The sequence below is a fragment of the Numida meleagris genome, chromosome 12 (genome assembly GCF_002078875.1).
Source record: "Numida meleagris isolate 19003 breed g44 Domestic line chromosome 12, NumMel1.0, whole genome shotgun sequence".
Lineage (NCBI taxonomy): Eukaryota > Metazoa > Chordata > Aves > Galliformes > Numididae > Numida > Numida meleagris.
In genome coordinates, this window is record NC_034420.1 from 15,157,735 (window position 1) to 15,182,300 (window position 24,566).

At 50.8% G+C, this 24,566-nt stretch overlaps 2 protein-coding genes across 4 annotated transcripts in view; both read right to left on the bottom strand.

Moving 5' to 3' along the window:
- On the bottom strand, positions 2,438–12,499 carry CATSPER3 (cation channel sperm associated 3). 3 transcript variants are annotated; one of them, XR_002442794.1, is made up of 6 exons: positions 8,788–12,499; positions 5,924–6,106; positions 5,465–5,570; positions 5,248–5,367; positions 4,245–4,402; positions 2,438–3,223 (listed from the first exon to the last, which is right to left on the bottom strand). XR_002442794.1 is itself a non-coding variant. In XM_021410485.1 (5 exons), the coding sequence occupies exons 1-5, from the start codon at positions 8,968–8,970 to the stop codon at positions 4,386–4,388; spliced, it is 609 nt and encodes a 202-aa protein (XP_021266160.1). In that variant the 5' UTR covers positions 8,971–12,499; the 3' UTR covers positions 2,438–4,385. The 3 variants fall into 3 exon arrangements, 1 of the variants encoding a protein (XP_021266160.1); XR_002442795.1 differs by lacking the exon at positions 5,248–5,367; XM_021410485.1 differs by having other exon boundaries at positions 2,438–4,402.
- Positions 12,653–24,566, bottom strand: part of PCBD2 (pterin-4 alpha-carbinolamine dehydratase 2) — a gene marked incomplete at its 5' end in the record, with an annotated part of 17,287 nt that continues 5,373 nt past the window's right edge. The window contains 2 exons of the mRNA XM_021410854.1: positions 12,653–13,843; positions 14,536–14,616. Coding sequence (XP_021266529.1) covers positions 13,748–13,843; positions 14,536–14,616 — 177 coding nt within the window. The remainder of the gene's footprint in view (positions 13,844–14,535; positions 14,617–24,566) is intronic.

The following is a 24,566-nucleotide window of genomic DNA, read 5'->3' on the forward strand; positions in this document are numbered from 1 at the left end:
CTATTACAGCCATTACATAACATTGCATGTTAAATAGACAAAATCCTGTTGGGTTATAAGACAAAATCAACATTACCCTGCTTAGTAACTTAGGAAGTAATTAAGAGTTGTTTTATAGGTACAAGTTCCCACTGTGCAATAGACCAGTAAAACCCCGTCTGAGTCTTCTGATGGATATGTGCAAGGATGTGTTTAACACGCAGCCAGGCTTGTGCCACAGGTTTGCCTGCTCATCCCTGGTCAGAAAACGGTTGGAGCACTTTATATAGGACTGAAATCCCTGCTCATGTCCACACGTGGCTCAGTCGAGGCTTTGCTGGGTAGCCTGGAGACTTGTGTGCAGGGAGCAGTGCTCTGAGCATGGGAAAGTGAAAGTTATGCACTGGATTTTAACAGCTCAACATTACCATAATGGATGAGAGGTAACGGCCTTGAGTTGCACCAGGGGAGGTTCAGGTTGGATATTAGGAACAATTTCTTCTACAAAGAGCAGTGATCCACTGGCAGAGGATGCCAAGGGAGTGGGGCAGTCACTGTCCTGGGGGTGTTCCAGAGCCATGGGGATGTGGCACCTGGGGACACGGTCAGTGAGCATGGTGGGATGGGGTGGGGTTGGACTTGCAGATCTGAGGGGTCTTTTCCAACTGCAGTGGTTCTGTGATAATGGCCAGGAGCTTGCACCCAAAACACCAGAACAAAGAGCAGTGATGGGACCACCGAGGCACCAGGCCCTCCCACCCAGGGACCAGTCCTTGGTCAAGGCAGCGCTGGAGGCTTGAGAGCCAACCTCTGCTGTTTCCATTCCTCCACACCAGTTTAAACCATTAATAACCACCTCTACAAACCCTCACAAGCTTCCGGTGCTATGTAAACGCAAGTGAATCCGAATTATTTCTTCCATCACTGTTTCAAATGGGCGATGCGTTCTCGGAAATGGCCCCGTGAGCAAAAGGGAGAGGGTGAGGCAGGAGCAGCCCCTGGAGCCCGGCCAGCTCCCAGCAGCGCGTGGTGCTTCACCTCAGCACGGTCCGGGCAGAGGTTTAAGAGGCTCCGAACACAAACAGCGCTGGGTTAGCTAAGTCCTGCTCCGACCAGCGCTGTAAGTCGGAGACATAAACAGATCTCATTGGAGCTGGGCTTAATGTAGCTGGGTTTACAGATTCGCAGCCGATGTCGACATACATCAGAGGTGTTGTGTATTTAACGAGGCAGCGTGGTCCGAGGGTGAGCGCCGCGCTTCGGATCCACGTCCCGGCCCCGCCGCTGACCCCCGCACCCCTCGGCAATCGCGGCCCGGCCTTTATCTGCAAAATGGAAAGAGCTGACCTACTTCACAGAGCGAACCTGGAATCAATTAATGTCTAGCCTGCATTTAGGAGAGGCAAAACACTATATAAACATTATGTATCATTTAGCTTCTGAGGAACAGCCATCGCCTGACAAAAGGGGCCTCTCTTCTGTATCATGGAGTCTGGTTCACACCGGCACGGCCCTCCTGACTTCTTTGGCTTGCTCCTAATTTACACCAGGAGAAGCACACTCACACATACATTAATTTCCCTCATGAATGCAGAGGACCTCTTTGCTGAGCACCCCCACTTCATTTTCTGCTGCTCAGAGGGCAGCACCACGCTGTGGGGTGGGCACCAGTGAGGCTCAGCCCAGGGCTCTGCTTTCTGAGAGAACTTGGGTCAGTCCTGGAAAGGAGGAGCTGCTTGCCCAGCTCAGAGGGCTCAGCCCATCACCATATGGCACAGAGGAAGGAGAAGCAGAGCTACGAAGCCCTCAAACTGCATCATGTCCCCAGCACCGGGTGCTGCTCTGCAGTCTACATCTCTTACACATCGTTTTCCCGGCCCATCTGAGCCCTTCCTATAAACACAGGGAGGCTCAGGGTTGTTTTACATGTTAGACAAAAGTTTTATCTTCCCATTAAAATAATGAGAACTGGGATTACCGCCAGCCTGCATCCCAAGCTGGGGCTGCCCACTGGGATGCTGCCTCAGGTGACACCACAACAGCGTGACCCCAACAGAGCCGGTGACGCTGCTTTGCTGATGTCTCAGTCCTACCCACCTTACAGGGGTTTGCTAATTGAGATAAGTAAAGTTCCTTTAACCTTGGCATTATCACATCACAGGGCCCATCTCTAGGATGAGTGTTTGCCTCCCCAGTTTGCCCCTGTCCTTGAAGAGAGCACGGGAGCAAACCTGCACAAAGATGAAATCCCGAGCGATGCACAGGGACGTGCACAGGCACAGACCTGGGTTACCCCTACAGAAAGGAAGGAGAGCCATTTTAAATAATAGATAAGCGAGAGAATCCACCTGGATGCAAAGATGTACACGTGGTATTTCAGGAGGGGTGGATGGTGCAGGAAATCTGTACCTGCACTCCTCCACTTGTCCGGTCCCCTGGAACAAATCCCATATAACTGTCAGAGGGAAGCAGGTTTTGATCTAGTCTCTCCCCCAAAATGGCCACATCGTGTATTACAGCACCACATGTGTTTCCATCATGTTGGGGAAGTTTTAGGAAGTATCTCTCATAAAACACAAAATTATTACAAACGAGAACATGAAAAACAAATTGAGGAGGATCTGGTGTCAGGGGTTTCTCTCTAGCCCTTTTACGAGGAGCTCCCATTGCAGCTCCATGCTCCCAGCACCGTGCTACCAGGGGCGGTGCCTTGGCCAAGCAGAGCCGTGCAAGCCCAACCCCACTGCTGATCCAGGCTGCAGGGCATGGTGCCTCCCTCTTTGCCACCTTTGGAGTCAAGCCCCACAGTCAGAGTCATCACACCCGGGCAGGTGCCAAGGAGCTGTACCACGACCCGTACACCCCGTGCTACACAGAGGTCTCCTTCCCTCTCTGATTACCGAGTGGGTGGGTGTGCACTGAAACAGCTGCGTGGGTTCCTCGAGGACACCGGTTGCCATCGGGCACAGAAAGGAGCCGCTTTGCTCAGAGCCATTGCAATCCGCTGCCATAGCACAGCTCAGCCCCCTCTGACTCAGAGCAGCCCAGGGAAAGAGGATCTCCTCTGAATCATTTGAACCATGGATGTGATTTAAAGGAACGCTCGGAGGGAAGGCTCTAGGGGGGGACACACCGAGCTTCATGTGCTCCCTAGCAGAAATCTTCACTTTCTTTCTCCAGCTCATCCAGTTCTTCTCTTATCCTTCTCAATACATCAATAAGTTCATGATAGAGGAGATGTAACCTGCAGTGAGAGAAGGGCGTGACAAAAACACCCTGATAGCAGCTGGATCTCTTCCAAACATCACGCAAAATGCCAGAGGATACGGCAGAGAGAGAACAGCATCCTCCTGAAACCCACTGTGAGGAGCAATAACAAGATCCCACATATTCTGTGTCAGCCCCTTTGCTCTGCAGACTTTCTCTTGCACCCTTCTATTTCCTCCCACAGATCAGATGGAAACAGCAGAAGTGCAGCCTGGGACTGGGTCAGCAACACATGCATGTGCACAGCATGACATCTTGAGAAGTTCATGGGGGAGAAAATGTACAAAAGCTCCCCACCAGAACCTGAGTCGAGAGGGGAATGGGGCAAAAGGGAATTTTGGCAGGGGCAGCTCTGTGAGCACAGGGAAGCAGCACGGAGGCAGCTTTGCTCTCTTCCAGACCAGTCCTTGCCACGAAAAGGCTGCAGGACTCCAGGCCAGACCGCGGCGTTTTTAAACAATAGGTAGCAAGCTGTGATCATAGGCTTGCATTGCATTAAGGTTAACCTAAGACATGTAAAATCCAGCCGTCTCCATTTGGGGGATTTGTGGGAGGCTTTTCTGGTTACATGGTTTAAGCTAACTGCTCGGGGTGAGTCGTTTCCCTCAATGGGATCCAAAGAAGTCCATTGCTGAGGCCAAGCCCCAGCCAGCCCTGGCTACAGCTGCTTCCCTCTCACCTCCTGAAGCTGAGCAGTGAGGATCAGGGACTTTGCCAGCAGCACACTGGTGATGGACCCAAGTACTGCCCACTTACATCCCCAGCCCCTCCCTGACACAGCTCTGCAGGCACTGGGAGGTGATGTCAGCCCTTCTGATGGACAAACCCCATCTCCAGCGCGTGCTGCACCATGGGACCTTCGCGGGCTCTCAGCACTGCTCATGCAGTGTTTTCCCTGGGGACAACAGCCTCAAAATCTCTTCCAAAGATACAACTCAGCGCCTCAATAGGGCATTGTTTTTGTGGCTCTCATACTCGGCGGCTCCATCGTTACTGACCTCTTCATTTCGTGATCCTGTATGTTCAGGGCTGTCATGTACAGGCCGGCAAAGTGGGTGCTGAAACCAAATTCCTCAGTAATGGTGATATCAGAGAAGCATGTCTTCTTTAAGACGTCTTCTACCAGCTCACAGAATTCTTCAGACTGAGGGATTTTCTGGTGTGAAAAAGAACAAGCCCAGGAAAAAAAAACAGAGGCTGTTAGCAAGGAGGAGGTGACACTAGGGACTGTCACCGTGCCAGCCCCCACTGTGGCTTTGCATCCTAACTGGGGCCACCCACACCCCATCCCTGGATGCTGGGGGAGCAGCCCAGCAGTCCCACAGCCCTGCAGCCATCCCAGCGTGCGGGGCAGCCATCCGTCCAGGCCCGGACCCAGCAGTTCTCTGGCCCAAAGAACAGCCCAGCCATCCTGAACTGATTATTTTCAAATTATATTTGCTAAAAGCAACAAAGAGCAGAAGAGTTGGGAGAAAGAAGGAGGCACGTCGCTCCAATCATTTACATTTCAGTGACAGCTTTATGCACTTATTTCAAGCTGGCTTTGCAGAAGCCCTTTATCAAGCGGTGCAAAGCTCTCCTGCAGGCTCTGCAGCATGGATTTTGAGCCCATGTAATGTCTTGGATGCTGTGCTGCGCGACCTCCCTCGAGCAGAAAGCGAGTCCAAGCCACTCCTGGACAGGGCTCTTGGCTGGACATGACCCGAAAGCATTTCTTCTTAACATCTCTTTGAAGTTAAACAAACTCAGACAAAACACATGGAAATCGATTGGGAGTTTTTTGAGACCTTTGCAGTGCTTTAACCACCTTTGTAGTGCGTTCAGCTGCGCATGCAACGAACTCATCAAACAGGCACAGATTCTGCAGCCTGCACTGGTGTAAAAAATGGAGGGAGGGAAGAAAAGGGACTTATTCCTCTACCAAAAATGACTCATCCATATCTCTCCCTATTACGTCGCGCTGAATGTTTGCAACTGGGCCCAGAGCGGAGCGCAGCCCACCTGCTGGCCTGTGTCTTTGCTCCTGTCCTTCCTCTGCTCTTTCAGGACCTCTTGTTTTCTGGCTCAGACAGCGGCCGCCCGCGCCGCTCTGCAGCAGCTCTCGTCCTCCTGAGTGAAGCCCTGCCAACGCAAACCACGGGGGTGGGTGAGCTTCCCCCACCCCCGCCCCCACTGCCATGTGCTTCCCTGAAGCTCAGTGTGAGTGCCACGAACGTACCGAAGAAGATGAAGTAGCCCAGAAAGATGATGGTGACGTTGAACAAGAGGCAGTGCTTAAGCCTGTAACCATCCATCTCCTCCCGTAGCTGCATCCAGCCATCAACCTGCAAATGTAGTTAAGCAGAGAGTTACTTCCAAACCACAGCATAACTCATAGGAAATCTTTCTCTTTTTTTCCTTTCTTTTTGCAAATTGAACAGTTTCTCTGTTCCTCAGAGGTTCGGGTTGAAAGCAGCCAGCACAGACCTCGTTGCCATCTGCTTGAGAGATTTTCCCCTCTGAATTTGCAGGACCAGGTAGGGAAGTCTGTCTGTCAAAGCAAAATTTCCCAGGGATCAGGAATATGGAGAACAGCTCACGCTCTCCCTGTTGCAGTCACATGTTAGTTATAGGGCTTCTCCAAAACCCAGAATTTGTAATGTGGCTGATACAGACTGGAAAAAGCTGCAGTACTCACGGTCATTAAATTGAAGACGGAGAAGGTGGCAGAGGTAAACTGGAACCAGTCTGTAGCGTCTCTGGATTCATGGTCTCCATACAAACTGTGTCCCAGAATGGCAAACACAGGCATCAGAAAGAACAGCAGGAATAAAGCATACATCACTCTGTGTAGCATCCAGATGAGGGATTTGATGGAAGACTGCAAGAGAGAAAACAAGGGGTAGGCAAGGAAGGGGATCTGCAGGTAAGGCAGGCAGGGATGAGGGCAGGGGAGCGGGGCTGGGGACGCAGGAGATGACATGAGGGCTCCCTGGGTCACCTCTGAACGGGATGGGTGCCAGCTCTGTGCAGAATCCACACAAACACCCCATTCTCCACTTCTGCACTTGGTCTGCCCGTGTCCTCAGCAGCTGCTTTGTCCCTGTGCTTCGTCAGTCGAGAGCATGCGGCTTCCAAAATACCTCTGCTGGACGCAGGAAGGGAGCTCAGCGGCTCTCAGCATCCCCGTAGGTCTCTGTCTGGTTTTTAGCCCCATTTTGTGCCGGCCCCCAAGGTGTTGGGAGACACCAGCACCATCCTCAGCCAGAGGAGCCCCTGCCCACAGGTGGGGTGGTTGTGCTGCACCCTGAAAGCACAGCTCGGGGAACACCATCGAGGGACAGCGTGCCAACAGCCCCAGACACGGAGGAAGCGACGCCGAGCGCAACGTGGGCAGCACCCATCGCAAAAAACAACGCACCCGACCGCGCTGCCCGAAGAAGCACCTCCAAAGCAAACTGGAAGAGCAGCGTGAAACCCACCGCGTCCGGCACAAGCTCCCGGCGGATGGCAGAGGGCTCCCAGCCGGGCGCAGCAAGGAACAAAAAGCCGCTCAGCGCCGCGAGCAGGCGACATTTTTGCCACGTTATGTCACGGCGGCGGGCGGCTCGGGGCTGGGGCACGTGGTCCGAAAGAAAAACAGCCACCCAGGGCCGAGGTGACGAGGGGGCCATAAAACGCTGTGCGGGACTGGCCCGGCCTTCCCATCGCCGCGCTGCGCCAGGAGCCGCCCCGGAGTCCTCTGAGCTTTTATTAAGAAGGAGCTTTGTGGTTCGCAAGCCTGCACAGGTAGTAAACCGCCTCGGAATTAATCCCAAATATATTTTTTGAAAAAGCAGGAGAAGTCGATTTTTATTTTGATTTTCTTTTATTTATTTATTTATTTTTCCTTTTTTTTTTTTTTTTCTTTTTTTTTTTCAAGAACCGCTTGGCGTTTTTTAAAGCTTATTTTGAGATTGAAAGAAAGATGAATGGGGCCTACACTCGAAGAGGGATCGCAGCTAACAGAACGTCTCTGTATGGAATACAACAAGGAAATTATTTCCTCAAGGTGGAAATTTATTGCTCCAAGGTGGAAGGCAGAGTGTTTTAAAGAGGATTTTAATTAATAAAGGGAAACGTGCCAAGAATGTGTTGCATGTTTGAGCTCTCCGCATTAAATACTGCTAACCTGTTCAGGGCTAATTTAGACTTCAATTAATAAATTACTATACACACAGAGCATAAACAACCTCCCACACCTTCAGCAAAACGCATGGAGGTGACCCTATCGCATTCTAAAGCAAATGTTAAGCCAAGAGGTGTTGTCTCTTGGGGTGCCAAACGCCCAGGGCTCCCCTCTCCAGGTCAGGACACGGAGGCAGCGCCCAGTGCCCCTGGGTGGGACAGCACAGGACACGCACAGCGCCTATGAAACAGGAAGGGATTGTGAGAGCCCAAAGAATTTTCCCCTTTTTGCACTTTTTCCCCAGATGATGCCATTCTAAGCATTCTCACCCAAACCAGGGGATGATTTCCCAGTGGCCCCAGTCCCTTAGGTGCTAAGTCCCATCCACTTCCATCAAAACTTGGTTTTGCACGGACCAGATTTTCAGAGGTGTTTCGGCCCTTAAACCCGCAGACTTGTGCCAAGTGGGATTTTTTCAAAGCACCTCAACGTTTTAAGCATCTCGGGGGAGAACGGTGCCAAATCTTACCCTACAGATCCTCCCCCAGGTCTCTGGATGCAGCTTCTCAGGGCAGTGATATCCTCAAACGAATGTGTGCCTCAAAGCCCAGCCCAGCACGCACCTCTCCCCAATACAAACATCTCCCATTCTGCCACACACCCTTATGTTCCCCTACAGCCAGCCAGCCCCAACAGGAGCATCTGATCCACCACGACAAAACCTTTCATTATTTTGTACACCTCAACACGCTGTCCCCTCTCCCAGCCACGCAGAATAATTAACATATAAAAGCCTGGTGATAAGTGAAGTTTACGATCCAAACTAGAGGAATGAGGGCTCAGAAGTGAACGTTATAAGAGCCCTGCGCCCATAAACATCCCACTTCTGGTGGGCTACCCAGCCAATTAATCACACGCAGAAATGCTGGCTGAGCATTCATTGCCCACATAAGCTCCTTGCTGAAAAACAAACCTCCGGAGCTGTCAGGAGAATAGTAAGGAGGAGATGGCGTGCTGGAGAGAAAAAATACACACAGAGCAAGAATAGGACGTGACCTGTGGTTTACAGGGTTTGTTTTGTGTGTCTGCTCTGCTGCAGTAAAAAAGAAAAATCCGTTCTCTCAATGGGGGAAGGAGAAACAGGGAAAATAAATGCTGGCCGAGCTACAGGCATCTCAGAAAATCAGGAATTACTCGTTTTTCGCTTTAATTTTCCGAGCTGCCGCAAGCATCAGCCCCTCTCAGGGCAGCAGAGCCTGGGCGCACAGTGAGGTGCTGGGGAGCACCCAGTTGGTGGTACTGGACCCACCTGTGGGTTTTCTGGGGTTCACTTACATAAGGAGACCCCAAAAGGAGGAGCAGGGCCGCGGTTTAACCAGAGAGCAGTGCTTTACCTTCATCCCCTCACTGTACTTGAGGACCTTGAAGATGCGGACGCTCTGGAGAGCCTTGGTCACCTCCTCCAGGTCGGAGCCCATGGCAGAGACCATGGTGTGGATGTACAGGTAGAAGGCAATGATGAGGGTGGAGGTGCCCAAGATGCCATGGCCGCTCCTCCTGTAGCTGATGGGGTCCATGCACAGTTCCCTCAAGTCCTCAGTGGTAGAAACAGCGAGGAAGAACGTATCAGCCAGCTGCAGAGAGGAGCTCCTGGTTTCACATTAAATATCACCAACAACCCGCTTCTGCCCCCAGGGACCTCTTCAAACCCGGCCGAGTTCACTCCACAAGAGGGTCCTGGCCACGTCCCCACGGGTCCCCCTCAGCCCCTGCCCTGGGGACGTGCCCTGTGCTCCCACAGCTGCTCGAGCTCTCAGAAACCTCCGCAGCTCTTGACGGGGTTTCCTGATGTTAGCCAGGCCTGGCTATATATTACAGGGATATATAATTAAGGCGCAGAGGTTTGCATACAGTAGCTGGCTCGTGTGAGACAAGGAAATCAGGGTGTGTGACCAAGAGGGATTTTCAGTGTGAAAACTGAGTATTAAAAGGGTGCTTCAAACCGACTGTGCCAAACCCGCGATGGAGGGGGAAGGGCTACCATGGGGAGGACTGAACAATTGCATTTCAAGAATAATCATTATCGAATTAGCGAAGAGGTTTGAAGCTTGCCCCTGAAATGCATTCCCTGGCACAGTCCCATCATAGTGAGGCCCTGGGTTTCCACAAGCTTTGGATGTGGCACCGCTGGGTGGTCACTGGGACTGGGCCCAGTTGGTGGCACATGGCCACCACTGTGGATGTGCCACCGTCCTGGGGAGGAATGGGGCTGCATCCGTCCCCTCGTGGTGTGCCACCGTGCCTCACCATGGAATGGGCGCTCAGCTTCAGCTGGTAGAAGTAGTTGGTCTCCACAGCCAGGAGGATGGCGTTGGTGGAGATGATGAGCACCACGAGCCTTTTGGACTTGGTGTTGTCCAGCAGATAGTGCAGGGAGGCACAGACCTTGGGGTCCCTTCTGCCAGAAACAAGCTGAGCAACAAGGTGAGGTGAGAACACATGGCACCAATGGGCCCAGCTGCACCCAGAGCTGCAGGAGGGGCTGGGGTGCCCATGCCCATTCATTTCACCTGTGGACACGGTGGGCGGGTGCAACTGAACCCAGCTTAAAGACTTCTTTAGAAACTTTGCAAAGGGAAAATCCTGGTCCAGGTCCTCCTCCAGCCAGGAGGGCCCAGGCTCTGGACCAGCAGCTCCCACAGAAACAACGTCTGGAGGATGAACCCGATCATCACACGCACGTTAACTCCAGCCTACAAGGAGCCTGCTCCATGTGTACCTGAAATGGAAGATGTGAGTGCATCTTTTAGCTGTGTCATACAGAGAATAGAAGGATTTTGTAAGAAAACTGGAGGTGGCTCGTCCTCCCTGGGAAAAGCCCGGATGCTCCATGTCACCCCATGGCACAGCAGGTGCTGGAGTCTGCTGCTTGACGTCCCCACTCTGTGAGGTCACCTCCAGCCGAGGAAACCAGGATAAACAACAATTCTGCGCTACAACAGATGCTGACGATTTGTAATTAATTGAGTTTGTGTTGCTGAGCAGTTTAGGCAAACAATGCCGGGTTTGGCTAAAGATTTATGGGAATTATTGGCAAAACTGCTTCTAACGCAGCCCTACACCGGGGGACAGACCCCAGAGGCACTGACAGCCCTCCCACAGGCTCTGCCTCCTCTGGCCACGGGCATATCTCAGCTGAAAGCAACCCAAACCCTACAGCCTGTCAGCAAACAGAAGCGTGAGCACTTCTCCAGTGCCACCACATCTGCCAGAGCCCGAAGCAGGGCTGGTGCAGACCGACGTGCTGCCAGCTCAGCGAGGAGCACCGTCACGGCACGGAGCTTCCCCTTGCACCGCTGCAGCCCCGTGTCCTGCAGCCGGGCTCTCGCAGAGCAGCGCTGGCAGCCGTGCCTGGCCTGCCTCCAAAGTCCGTCTGCAAGCGAGTTGTCAGCTCCTCACCAAAGGGTCCAACTCTGCAACAGATCTTCGGCACGAGCAGCGCTTACATAAACACGGCTTTTGATGTCAGCGGGAGAACTCACATCCATGTTTGCTTTCTGCCTTTTTTTTTTTTTTTTTCTTGGGGGAGAAGAGAAAGGGAATGAACAATTGCCGATTTATTTCCATTTGTCAGCATCGCTGTGCCTGCTAGCCTGGCCGCTCCGCGAGCTCTTCTTCCAGGACACATGTGTTTGGCTTATCCTGAGGTGCAGCTTTGCTTAAGCCACAAATACTTGTTGCTTGGCGTAAACAGTTGTGAAAAACCGAACCTAGGATCTCATTAGCTTCAGTTAATTGGCAATTAGCTCATTAACCTGAGGCTGAAAAAGACGGAGGATGTGCGCACACCTACCAGGAGCTGCAGAAAGCTCAGAGCTTTCAAAATTCTACGTTGTAGGCTCAGGGAGGAGGCAGGGACAAGGAGGAGCCCTCGTGCTGGGGTGGGAGGCCACCTCCCTGCTGCACCCCGCGTGCGTCCTGCGGTTTAATGGAGCTAAGCTCCCACTTTGGGGAAAGGAAGGGATAACGGGCTGACCCTGTTCCTGAGCAGCCCCTGGGGCTGTCGGGACCCAAGCAGCAATCCCCAGCAAGGAGCGCGCTGCTGGCATCCTTCATGCTCTGCTCTCCCAGCCCCACGTGTTCGGTTTTTAATTTCCTGTGGCTGCAGAGCAGTGCTGCAGTGACTGCGCTTCCCAGCGGCGGCGGGGTGGGTTGGTGGGGGGCACAGCGAGGTGGCTCAGCCGAGATGCACCGAAGTCGCTCTCAAGGAGAAGGCTGCTTCACAACGGATCATCCAAATACACAATCAGCCTTAAAGCAGAAAAAATCCAAACGTTCCAGGGGAATATTTAACCTGGTGGCTGCTACCCACGCTCTGAGCCTCACAGGAGGCAGGGAAATGCAATTAGTTTGCAAGAGCAGAGGGTACGATGCTGCTGCCATCGAGCCTGCCCAAAAAGGAGCTGGATCACCAGGGGAAATGGTTAAGTTGGGAGGAAGCTGTAATTTGGGCAGTTGCTGGAGCCCACCTGCTGCAAGGCAATGGAGCAGAGCAGCCCCTGAGATGCCATCACCTGGAAAAGCCCCAACGCCCACAGTATGGCTACTTCTGTTCAGAGCAGAGCCAGTGATGCTCTCTGCAATGCAGCCTCAGGTTGTTTCCTGGCTGGGATCCAGTACCTGTCACTGAACCCGTGCTGTATAAATCACCCACAAAGTTCCATCTTGGTCAGGGAGACAGTGCCCTGACCGGTGCCCCAGCATCCTGCACTCACCACCTCCACACGGGTGGAGGAGAGCTGAGGGGATGCAGGAGAAGGGAGCAGGGCTGAGTGGTTCCACCTGGCCCCCAGCACAGATATAGGGAGCCACAGGGTGGGGCTGAGAGATGCTGCTGGGACAAGGAGTTCACTGGGGGGTTCCCCACGCGATTGGGCTGCAGTTCAGAAATGCCCCAGTAATGAACAACTGAACAAGCACTGACCTGGAGAGCACACTGCTGTGAGCGTTTCGAAGCCGTGCTCCTCCTCTTGGGCTGGTTTTGCCCCTTCCCCAGGCTGAGCCGCGACGTACGGTGGCTGCACAGCTCTGTGCCATACGGACAGCAGCGCTCAGGCAGAAATTAGTTAGTGGAGATTTTTTCCTCCGAGTATGTAAATAAATATCAATACTCTAAACCAAAGACCACCCAGTGCCTAAATATTATTTATCTTAAAACTAAACAGCTTTGTCACATATGTATAATAATAAAGAAACAAATTACAAAGGAGGAATTTGATTTTATTGGCTTGATGCAAGGTGTTGGCATTCTGTATCGATTTCTAACAGCAGAGTTTTCACCATTCATGGCAGGCACCGCCCAAACGCTGGGTGAGATGCGTTATCACTCCCCCACCAGCAACAGGAGACATCACAGCCCGACTGTTTTAGCAGCATTCATTCCTCATGAGTGATCGGTTTGAAGCTGTATCAGGGAAATCCACCGCTTCAGTCGGGAAAGGCACTTTGAAGCACAGAACACTGGAGCACGTTGCTTGAATCTGGGTCTTTTTTAGCTTTTAGTATCAATATCCCCAGTACAGTCAGCGCCTGTACAGCCCAGCATCTCACGTCTTGCTTCCTGCCACCAATTAGCACGTGACAGCGCACTTGCTAAGCATTAACAAAAATACCGTTCCTGTTTTACCGACTGGAGTATCCGCGCGTCAGCTACTGGCATTTTGCATCCCGAATAGCTCAGAGACCACACACTCTGTGCATGCACCCAGAATAGATTCTGGCAGCCGCTGCCCCTCGACGCGTCTCAGTCCCCAGCCGTGCCCTCGGTGCCCCCCCAGCCACGCTGCAGGCATTTCGCAGGGGTCACTGCACCCGAGGGCACATGGGGACTGGCAGCTCCAAGGAGGACGAGCATAGCTCCAGCCTGAGCCCAGCTTAGCAAGAATCCTGCTAATGCTGCTTCCCCTGCTGCCGGCACCCGGCCAGGCTCCCCCTCCCCTCCTGCAGGTACAAGCAATGCCAATGGCTCCATCCTGCAGTGTGCTGGGCGCTGCCCGACCCAGCACTGCACTCAGATGCACCGCGTTTCATTAACAGCACCAGGAGCTGGGATCTGGTGCTATTCGCTGGAGCAGCACGGGGGATAGAGGAGTGGGCACTGAAAAGGGTGAGCACAGGTGTTCAGAGGGGTCTCTTAGATAAAAAAGCCTTAAAGGCAAACGAAGCTACGCCACTCTTTACAGAAGACCTTGTCCTTTCAGGGGGGCTGTGAAATCGGAGTTACAGCGAATGAGGGACACCATTCAAAACACAAGAGATGGGCGGGACAGCGCCTTAAAACGCCGTGCACCTGCGTTACACGGAGGCAGCAGCCTTGTCAATGAACTGAGCCAGCTTCACGTCTCTCTTGGTCAGCCCGCCGCAGTCGTGGGAAATGAGGGTGATCTGAACCTGCCGGGAAGGAGCAGCATTACAAGGGACAGTGTTACAAGGACAGCGCCCCGAGTGCCGCAGCCAGGCTGGCCGGCACAGCTCTGCCAAATACTGCAACACAATGCAGCGAGGTATCAGGAAATCAAAATGAGGGGAGAGCAGCGGTTTCCCCCTCACACGGCACCCTTCTTCCGAGGGTTGCAGAGCGCATTCTAACCTCCCCCATCGCAAGACCAGCAGCAGCCAGGCAATACTATAAACAAGTTTTATAAGCTGCTACGCGGAGACACGGAGGGGCCTAGGATGTTTAACAAATCCAATTTAAATTGAGGCTGCCAGGCTGCCATCCAGGTACCTGCGCGCCGCACAGACAGAAAGGAAAGCTGGCGAGTGCTCGGAGCTTCCAGCACAGCCGCTCATGCAGGCTGCCTATGGAAGAGGTGAAAGGCTTCTGCTCTGCTCTCAGATCTCAGGTGGCGAGGCCAAGTGCCAGCCCCGAGCCACGCGGCCAGCAGCCACAACCAGCTGGATGCCTGGCGCCAGCTCACCACTACCAACCACGGCATCTCTTTACAGTCCCAGATCTCTAGAGAAAGATATCATCTCCCCATTCCCTCCGCTCGCCCACTGCACACAAACCACAGGAAGGGCACAGAGGACGGGCCAGTGCTTTGGTCTGTGTGTGCAACCCAGGCCGGTGGGCACGTTACCTTGCTGTAGACATTGAACCATTCCGGGTGGTGATTCATCTTCTCTGCCTGCAGAGCAACTCGCGTCATAAATCCAAACGCCTAGGGGAGAAAGAACAGAGAGGAAAGCCTTCCTCCATCTGCCAGGACATAGATGGCAGTTGTTCTGGCAGCTGATCTGCAGGATTCGCTCTGAAATCTCAGAGCCTGCTGGAGATGCGTGTTTTCGGTCCTTGAGCCACCGACGTGCTTCCTGACCCTGCCGAAATCCTCCCCTTCGGGTCCTGGTGAATGACTGCTCAATGTTATTTGTTCCAGGATTCAAAGCCATTGCCCGGGAGCAATGACTTTACCCTTGCCATTAAAAAATGGTTTTAAACACCCATCCCAGCAGCCCTCACCCCTCACTACCTTTGCCAATGCGTCATTTCTAGCTAGAGCCCACGCCACAATATTCCCATACTGGACAGATACCATTTCCAGAAACACATCCTCTCACGTAACTGTTTTGCTATTTATTTTACTTGGGGGGAGAAAGGAGGCAGGTGGCTTTGCCTCTCCGCTTTATGAGAAAATATTTTACCTTAAGTGAGTTAAAATGGGTTTCCCAATCCTCTGCCCCTATATTCTACACAGCACTTTCCCCCAGGATGCAGGTTTTATCACGGGCTCAAGAAGAAAATAATAGCATGCCCTTGCCAGAATGCTTAAGAGCAAATCACTGCATTATAAAGAAAATGAGAACGTCCATGTAAATCAAGAATGCAATTATGCAGCGGGGTCCGAAGGGCCTCAGTGCGTGTGCAGAACGCCTTCACGTCAATGGGCTTTATTCAAGCTGTGCTCCATCCATCAGGGTTGGGACCTAAATTAACATGCAAAGCAGAAGTAACATCCACGTTATAGTCTGGTTCATATTAGAATGCAACGATCTCAACAAAGACCGACCTGATTTAGGTAAGTTTTTAGTGCTAATTTATGGAAGAGAACGTATGTGGCCTGCATTCCACCAAGCGATGGCCGCTTCAAACAAACATGTGGTCAACGAATAACATATAATGGCTGATAATAGTTTCAGTCTTTTTTCCTCTCACAAATTACAAAAACCTTTAAGAAAAAAAAAATAGCATCGGTGCCTGGATGAAGTATGACTTTGTTAGTCGCTTTGCCAGTCCAATGAATGCGAACGTTATAATCAGAGAAAATCATTCCAATGAGGCTTGTCATTTGGAAATCACCAAACTGTCAGCAATTAAAAAGCTTTTTTCCTTGACCCAAGATCATTCCAAAATTCGGGAAATCTAACTTCCCTTGAAGCTCTCGTTTGGTTTCATTTTCCTCGGAGCGAACAATTACTTCTAAGAGATGTCCCATGTTTCAGCAGCATGCTTTGAAGCAGAAAGCGGTACGACGTGCATCAGCGACAATTTGAAACACAAATGCATTAGTAGTTCTGAAACATTTCATTCAATCGTTCTTAGACTGCCCACGGTCATAACAGGAATCGAACGAGATTCTATTAAGAGTGAGGTCTTAAGGAATCTATTAGCAACCTACACATTTCCACAGCAGATACACGGAGAAAATTTAAGACAGCATCGCGACCGCCAATAGATTGCCTTTGAACTGCAGAGGAAAAGCCAGATTAAACCTATGGGAAGGTCCCCCACCAGGTCTGTGCGTCCATCCGAGCAGCTCCGACGTACAGACACACACGGGTTACTGGGACTGCAGTTACCCAAATCCCCATGAGGGATTCCCATGGGAGCAGAGGGGCTGCTGCCCCCAGTGCTCCCAGCCCAAGCACACCATGCACCCACGCTCGTGTGCATGCCCCGCTGCTCTCCCCCACGGCAAAAGGCCAAAGCCCCTCACTTCTGTGTGCCAGCTCATTTCAGTTACACACAAAACAGAAGGATCTCCTGCTAAGAAAGCGAGCTACAGTTCCACTAGGCAATTTCACCAGCGCAATCTCCATTACGGTCCTAAATACTTCCTCTGCTAATTAGATGAATTGGAATGCTATTGTTTGGGAATCACCTTTATATTTGTAGAGCCGTAACCTCTCTTTGGGAAAATACAATTGGCTCCGCAAGGAAAAGATATTTAGGCTTGATTAGATATGAAAACACTATTACACAAAATCAGTTTGGACATTTCTTCACGTCTTGAAACTTGATCGGTAATTTGGTCTAATTGGTGATCAAGGAAACTATCTTGTGATCAATTAAAGTAATTACCACATTCCGGCAACACAACCAACCTTAATTTGAGCAGGAGTCTGCACTTCTTCAACTTTAATTAAAAATAAATGAAAATTATTAAGCAGTCTGCAGTGCAAGATCATTGCCAAGACTGCAGCGGCGGGCAGAATCCATCAGACCATCACACATTGCGTGGTGAGACTGGGATGGGCACTCGGCTTACGGCAGCACAACGCGATCGTGACCTTCACTCTAACAACAACAGCTCTGCAGCCCCTCCACCAGTCACGGATTCTGATTTTTTCCTTGAAAAACAAAGAGAGGGGCAAGAAAGGATGCCTGCTTTTCCTAGAAGCCATGAGGAAGCATGAAAAGAGACTTCGATGTACTGGCTATTGTAAAGTATTCCAGTTTTTCGGAATGAGAGGAAGATATTTTCAACCTAAACCTTTTAGGACGTTTTGTCTGAAGTAACGCCCAGACACAGAGGTTACTCTGAGTTTGATGCATTACTTGAGTCCTGGAAGATCACAGAGCCCTGCAGCGAGTCAGGAACAGCACCAGCAAAGCGATGAGCCAAGCAACCCCAAGCGGGCAGGGAGATCCTTGGATGTGCCAGTATGCCTCTCCCCTTCATGTCTTTTAAGATCATGAAAGAGCTAAAAACTAAGGGTGTTTCAGTCGTAACATCACTTCTAAAATGGTTTTTAAACTCCAGCACGCCACAGCATGCCTCCACGAGATAAAAATCAGAGCTACTCTCAGAAGAACCCATCAACCTAATAAAGTTATTGAAAAAAAAGTAAAAAAAATGCTTTGAGAAGTGACACAACATCGCTATCACCAAACAAGGCCTCATGAGACTTTTGTTGCCTGAGAATGGGAAACCCAGGGCCGGGCGCTGCGCTCGCAGAGGTGGGAGGAAAGCTGAAATTCCATCCACCGCTTCGCGCCGCGCTGAGCAGCTTCGGGGGAATCGTGGGATCCCTGGGCTAATCTGCTGTTATTCTTCCTTTCACACTTCTCGAGCAAGGAATCCATTCATCTTCATACATTTTTTTTTTTTTAAGCAGGCTGCTTTTGTACGGCGCTCGCCAGCATTATCTCGATGAGCTCCACATCAAAGCGGCGCAGGTCGAGATGTCGCGCTCATCCATCACCGCGCCGCGCGTCCCCGGTGATGGATCACCGCAGTGCATCTCCCCAGCGCGGCAGCTGACAGCGCTTGACTCAAAACTGGAGGTACTCGAGAAAAACAGCCGAGAGGCCCAACGCCGTGGCGGTACGATGTGCTTTATTTATTTGTTTTAAAGTGTAAAGTGAGTTACAAAGGGAGCGCCGAGGCTTCCTAAATCCTTCCGACGCTCAGCCAAGGAAACCATGTGCTAATCACAAGTACGCTCGGGGTTCTGCCTCCCATCTGTCATTATAATGCTGGAGGTAGCATTAACCTTGGCCCTCTGCGGTGCGAGGGCTACCTGTCTTCCCTTCCACACCCTCCCGCGCTGCATCGGTACCATTTATCAGTGGGAAAGGAGCAAACAAAACGCGCTGAGGCGATGTTGTCGTACACGGCACGGGATGGCCACTCTCAGCACATTCACTTCCCATTCACCCGAGGAAGAACCCTCCCTGTGCACAGCATATAACGCATGCTCTCCTTTGCAGCTTGACACTTGTAACAGTACACTCAAATCACTGCAGCCCGTTTCCGAACTGGAGCAGCTTTCACGCACCCAGCTCCCATCACCACCTTCCAGCGAGCGTCGGGCAGCAGAGCAAAGGAACAGCTCTGTGATGTCGAGCTACACTGAGTTACATGTCGCTAGTCACGAGGGTTTAACTCAATCTCGTGACATCTGCTGTTGGGCTCCCAGGAAAAACCCACTTTATTTTCATTCTCTTTGTTCCATGAGGAAATACTGCCATCGTATAAATATGCAAAAATCACCCTACAACGAAGAAGGCAACGGACGTTTCAGAAGAGGAAGGCAGCACATGATGAGGGCTGGCATTATTCTGAAAGACACGTTCTCATGTTGGGCTCACTGGCACCACTGGGCTGCCTGAAACACCTCCAGTGGGGCAGCAGGCCAAGGGAAGCAGCGAGCGTGCCATGGCTGTGTGTCCCATCCCTCCATCCCTCATGGTGAAGGGGAAGTGTGGCCATGGAGCACAACAGACACGCTGGCACGCACTGGGACACCACTACTGGCTTCATAAAGAAACACAAAGCTGTATAAAACAAAGCAAAACGATGGAAAAAAACCTTCATTCAAAACTTCACTGTGCTTTCCTGCATTTATAACTCCCATCCCACGCACTGAGCCGCGCACACCCCTCACACAAATGTGAAACACTTCTTTGCTCCCTAAAAAACGTGACCTATTTGTATGCGTATCGTGGCTCCAACGCTGCCCTCCGAGTTCCACGCTGCCTATGTGAAAACCTTTGCACTGTGCTCCACAAAGAACGCTGTTTCTGTCTCGCAACACTTGTTTACAATTATGTCGGTGAAGAAACCAGCTAGCCAGCTCTATATCAAACATTTCTGACAGCAAAAGCACAAACACTGATCTATTCTAAGTAGTTTGCCACTCTATGTAATCTTGGAAAAGGCATTCCTGCCTTTGATTCTAAAAATGTTTATACTTCATACATTATGCAAATAGTTTTTATATATTAAGAAATAATGCAAGCAAAGCTCAAGTTAAATTAAATTCTTCAACAATAACCTTGCCAAAGCACTGATTTTCCTATAAAAAAATTATTCCAATTTGTTGATCTTACATTGGATGAAACATACTGTAACAATCTTCATAATTTATGTCCTGGTGGGACACTATGATTTAAAGTAACATAATACAGACCAGCATCACTGCTAATCTAAACCACCTGACCAGATAAACAACAGTTTCCCCTTCTCTCTTCATTGAGGGTATTTCTGTTTATTGTCATATGATTTGCCAATTTGAAGAACACGAAGAATAAATGGAGGCAATCAGAGCCGGAGCTCTGAGGCATGGCCTTTCTTCCAGGGGGCGTTCGCTCGTGCAGGTACCGTACAATGTCAAGCGCCGCAGGAGATGACAGACGGCGATCGCAGGAATTCTGTCTACAGGAACGCTGCTGGCTGCACGGGGAGGCTCACGTCCCCACAGTGTGACCCAGGTCAGGTGCTGCCCCAGTGGGATGTGATGCCATGTGGTGCTTTGCCACGCTTTGCCATGCCATGTCTTGCCATGCCACGTCTTCCCATGCCATGCTTTATCATGCTTTGCCATGCCATGTCTTGCCATGCTTTGCCATGTCTTGCCACGCCATGCCATGCCATGCCTTGCCATGCCATGCTCCAGTAGGCTTGCACCAAGGCTACATCCTCCACACATGGCAGCAACCTCCGCGAGGACACAAAGCAGGAGCAGGCACAACCTGCCCCACCTGAGAGCCAAGGGGTCTGAAAAATACCACTTTTCTGCAGAGAAAAGGGGCTGGCAGGTAGGTGGAGGGGCACTGACTTGCTCCTCCTGCTCTGGATTGACTCTTGCATCGCATCCACCCCATGCAAGAGACCTGCAACTCACTCCAAAAATCCCGACCTTATCTTTTCCCAGCTTGCTTATGTCAGCATTTCCATAACTGCTGGACTTGTTTTTCTCATACTGCTGATAATATGATACAAAATGTTACATCTATTACCCTCTTCCCTCATCACGTTTCTTCTTTTCCAGCAGCAGCAAAGATTATTTTTCCTATTCTCGTTTTTATTACAGTAAGTGATTGCACCTGGGCTTTGTGAACAGAAAGCGGATAATACGCGCAGTGATTCAAGGAACAGACTTCACACCCAAATTAATCACCTAATCCAGAAAAAGATTTATAAACTCAGTGGAATGAAAGCGAGGCGTCTTAAAGCAGCATTCCAACTTCCTCTTGAAGTTGTTCTTTCTTAAAAAAAAAAAAAAGGTTCAAAGCTATTTAGACTCCCAGGACTCAATACAACTGTATCACAAAGAACATTCATTTGCCTACAGGCACATACAATTAATTGTAGTTGTCCACAAAGTCTATTGCAAGACACACAGAAACCCTAAATTTGAAACCCTAGGCAAAGCAGTGACAAGGTCCCATCTCCACCGTAGCTGGGGCTCAGCTCTTCCCATCACCCAGTCCCATAGCACTGGGGACTCAGAGTCATCACAGCGACAAAAGCAAAGATTTAGTGGTGTTTTCTTAATTCGCCAGTAAATTAATTCCACCGGAGCGGCGTCAGTGACAAACCCAAGTCAGCTGAAATCAGATGCCACCGCACAGGTTTTCCAACATGGTATTTGTGATCTGCCACTTTCGACAGAAGCATTCTAGATAAATGCTTTTCTTTTGATTTCTGCAATTCTGGTTACTTCAGCACGCTGGGCAAACACAGCCTCGTAGATATTATTTGCTTATTCAAAAATGAGGTGCAGTCGGATTGCAGAGGTTCCTATGCAGCTTCATCACTCATTCTTTCCTTAATGCTGCTCCCTCTTGCTCAACACGGGAAAAGGATGGAAACGAACCACAAGTCTCACGATGGAACTAGAACGTGGAAGAAATCCTCCAGCTCCAACAAGGAATGTAAAGGTTGCACTGAGGACGTTTACACCAAATAAAAGGGCTATTTCACCAAACGTGACTTTTTAAAATGAGCATTTTGCACCCAACCTCAAACCATTAAACAGCACAACGAAGCCCCCATTAACTGAGCACCTGCTAAAGTCATCAGTCACCGAAAATAATAACTCTCCTGGCAGCACAACTGAGAGAACGATGATAGCAGTACTTGGTGAAAGAAATGGTTGGCTCGGCGTGAGGATGGGAAGAGGCAGCGGAACAACCACGCAGTGCCCACCCTCAGCACCACGCTCGTCTCTGCAGAGCAAAGAACTCATCCATGCAACATCCCAATCTCACTGATGTGCCCAGATCCTCTTCTATGGAGCTCAGGTGCTTTGTCAGCTGGAAAGCTTGTCCAAATTGGCACAGAAAAAGAGGAAGTTCATCATCCCATTGCATCACACTTGGGATGGAACAGACCCAGCCACAGCAGAACTAAAATCTCCTTTTTTTCCCCCACTGCTTTTAACTTGCACGCGAAGGAATGATTTCACTTTGGACACAAAGTTCTCGTGCCATACATACAGATGACAGCATAAGGAGCACTCAGGCAAAGTTTTCCTTGGTCTTTCGGCCAAGATTACACATATCACCAGTTTAATACACGAAATATTCTCTGCTGAATATCCAAGGGCAAGCATACCCTACCTCTGCTAATCCTCTAAATCTCTGCCCTTTATGATCCTAAGAAGACATCAAACAGTGATAAGAAAGGCATTGCTTTGTGATGGATTAAGAGAAGCATCAGCTGGTCTCGTGACTATGTCATCCTTCACCATCCTCTTACCACTGCACTATGGGCTTTTTAAAAGAAGATGACAACAACTGACACATCCACCTTCCTGGGTAGGACAGAGATTTCAGGTGAGAGCACTGAACTCAGCATGAGGGCAAACGGGAGCAGGGGCAGGCTTCTCACGTATACGGCACCACAACACTCAACCAGCATTTTGCAGGCAGACATTTCAAGTCCAGAAGTGACAAATGCCTTTGGAAGAAGAGTGGGAGCAGGCATCTCCCCACGTTTGTCTTTGGGGAATTCTCCCATCTTTTGGGAGGGCAGAGTTTTGGGAGGCTCCATGGGTTCCTGCTGGTTACCTTGTTCCTAAGTGGTCCTTTCCCACCTCAGCCATCCCGTCATTCTGTAAGGGTTCCCCCAGGCAACACATCCCATTTCCTACTTTGCTGGAAACAGGCAGGCACATGCACAACAGCTGGCAAATACCACTGCCTGGTCCTCCAGTGAACATCATGCTTCTTTTGGAACTTCACAGGAGCACACCATGAAGGGAAACACACTGCACGGCTCTGTTTCCGTATCAGAGCTTTTGCCGGCTGCAGGCACGCACCGCACACCACGGAACAAAGCCTCTCCCACCGTGGCCATCCACAAACGTGTACCAGAACACCCACTGCCTTTCTCATCCCCGCACATGGAAAAACCACACCTGCAGTGAATGAGGGCTCTGAACCTGAAAGCAAATCCCATTTTCCTACAGAGCGATGAATAAGCAACAGCGGGCGGCGCTGGCTCAGCCCCACCAAGCCCCTCCAGTCCCCACTCTTCGACACTTCAGCCCAACAAAATCAAAGAAAACAGAGAGAGAGGTGGAGAGAGAAGAGGAGGAAGAGGACGGGAAGCTCTCCCCCCGCCAAACCCATTTGAAGCTGGTCTACAGCTTCACGAAAGACGAAATGAAAAATTACACTCGCATCACACTGATAAACTGCGGGTCTGCCAGTGGCTTTCCAGAGCAGATGTAACATTTTAGCAAACGTGATTGTTTGTGAAAGAAATAATTCTGATCAAAAACGAAATGGCAGCCAGCGCGAGCGCTGGGCTTCGTCACTCTTAATCCGCCCTGACAGGAAGCAGCGAGTGGAGATTCCTACTGTGAGAGCTGCAGATGTGAAAGGTCAGCGCCGGCCCGCGACTTCCAACCCGTTAACGTGTAAAGCAGGGGGCATGAAAGGACCCGGCTCGCCGCCGGTGAGCGGATGTCCGCTAAGTGGGGCCGATGGGCTTTTGGCAAGCAATGGTTAATTTTTAAATAGGCGCGCTGCGGTTTTCTTGCAGTTGACGCTGCCAGCCAGAGTCCATTTTTAATTGCAATTGCAGAGGGTCGGATCCCGAAGCGTGGCTTTCCCCCGTGCTCCTTTTTGGAGAAAGTGAGAGAACTGCAAAAGGCGATTTGCAGCTTGGAAACGTAGCCAGGCACCATCCCAAAAGCGAGGGGATGCGAAAGGTTAAACAAGCAATGCGGAGAGATGTGCTTTTTGCACTTAATCAGCATCTTTCCAGCACCCCCATAAAAATAAATCCTAATGCACGAGGAATTACAAGACACAAAGATTTGTTAACTGAAAATAACCCAATATTCTGGCTGCATGTCTTTGCAAGAGGCAGCACCAGGCTGCTTTGCCTTCCCCTTGCGGAGGTGTACGGCCGGACCCGGGGAGCCCAGCAGGGAGCAGGCACAACCTGCTCCTGTTTGCTGCCTTGGCTGGTGCAACGTTCGTTCCCTGTAATCCCCGCAGAGCGAGAGATCACGGATGAAAAAAGGGGGAGAAGCATTTCTTCTATTCCCAGTCCGCAGGACGGCTTGTGAAACCCAAGTGGTGTTTCAACGAATTATTTCTTTTCGCGCTTTCGGCTTCATGCCTGAAAGAATGGTGTAATAATTTCTATTAACGCGGTAACGAATCCATCTTTTTAAGGGAAGCGTTTGTGCTGGAGGCAGCTGGAGAGCAGCCCAAAAGTCGGCTGGGCAGATGTCAGCAGTGTCCTGCCGACATCGAGACACAACAGGTCTGCTCAGCACGGCAAATGTGGTGATGGGAAACACAACAATGACAGTACATACGTTTTTGTACCCTGCTTGCCTTAAGAAAAGAAATGCAGTACTTCCCAGCTCCCAGCACTGAGGATTCCATTTCTGCCCAGATGCAACCCAATGATGTATTTCCACCTGCTTTGCAGTATTGCTCATCAGGAGAAAAAATGCTCAGTGCTGGGCAGGTGGAAGTGCTACTGGAAGCAGGATGTGCTGGCCACAGGGCACTGCCACCTTTATCGCCAGGGATGGAGGATGTTAAGGTTGTAAATGATCTGGCTGCCAAGCAGGAGTGGATGGATGGACAGACAGATGAAGGAGTGGGAGGATGGATGGAGGGATGGAGAAGTGCAGGAGT

Excerpts from the sequence above, each read along its gene's own strand:
- CATSPER3 (XM_021410485.1), bottom strand. The coding sequence starts at position 8,970 with ATGGACCCCATCAGCTACAGGAGGAGCGGCCATGGCATCTTGGGCACC. Across the intron at positions 6,107-8,787 it reads AGTACAGTGAGGGGATGAAG|TCTTCCATCAAATCCCTCAT; the intron begins GTAAAGCACTGC and ends TCTCTCTTGCAG. Across the intron at positions 5,571-5,923 it reads CCGTCTTCAATTTAATGACC|GTTGATGGCTGGATGCAGCT; the intron begins GTGAGTACTGCA and ends CTACATTTGCAG.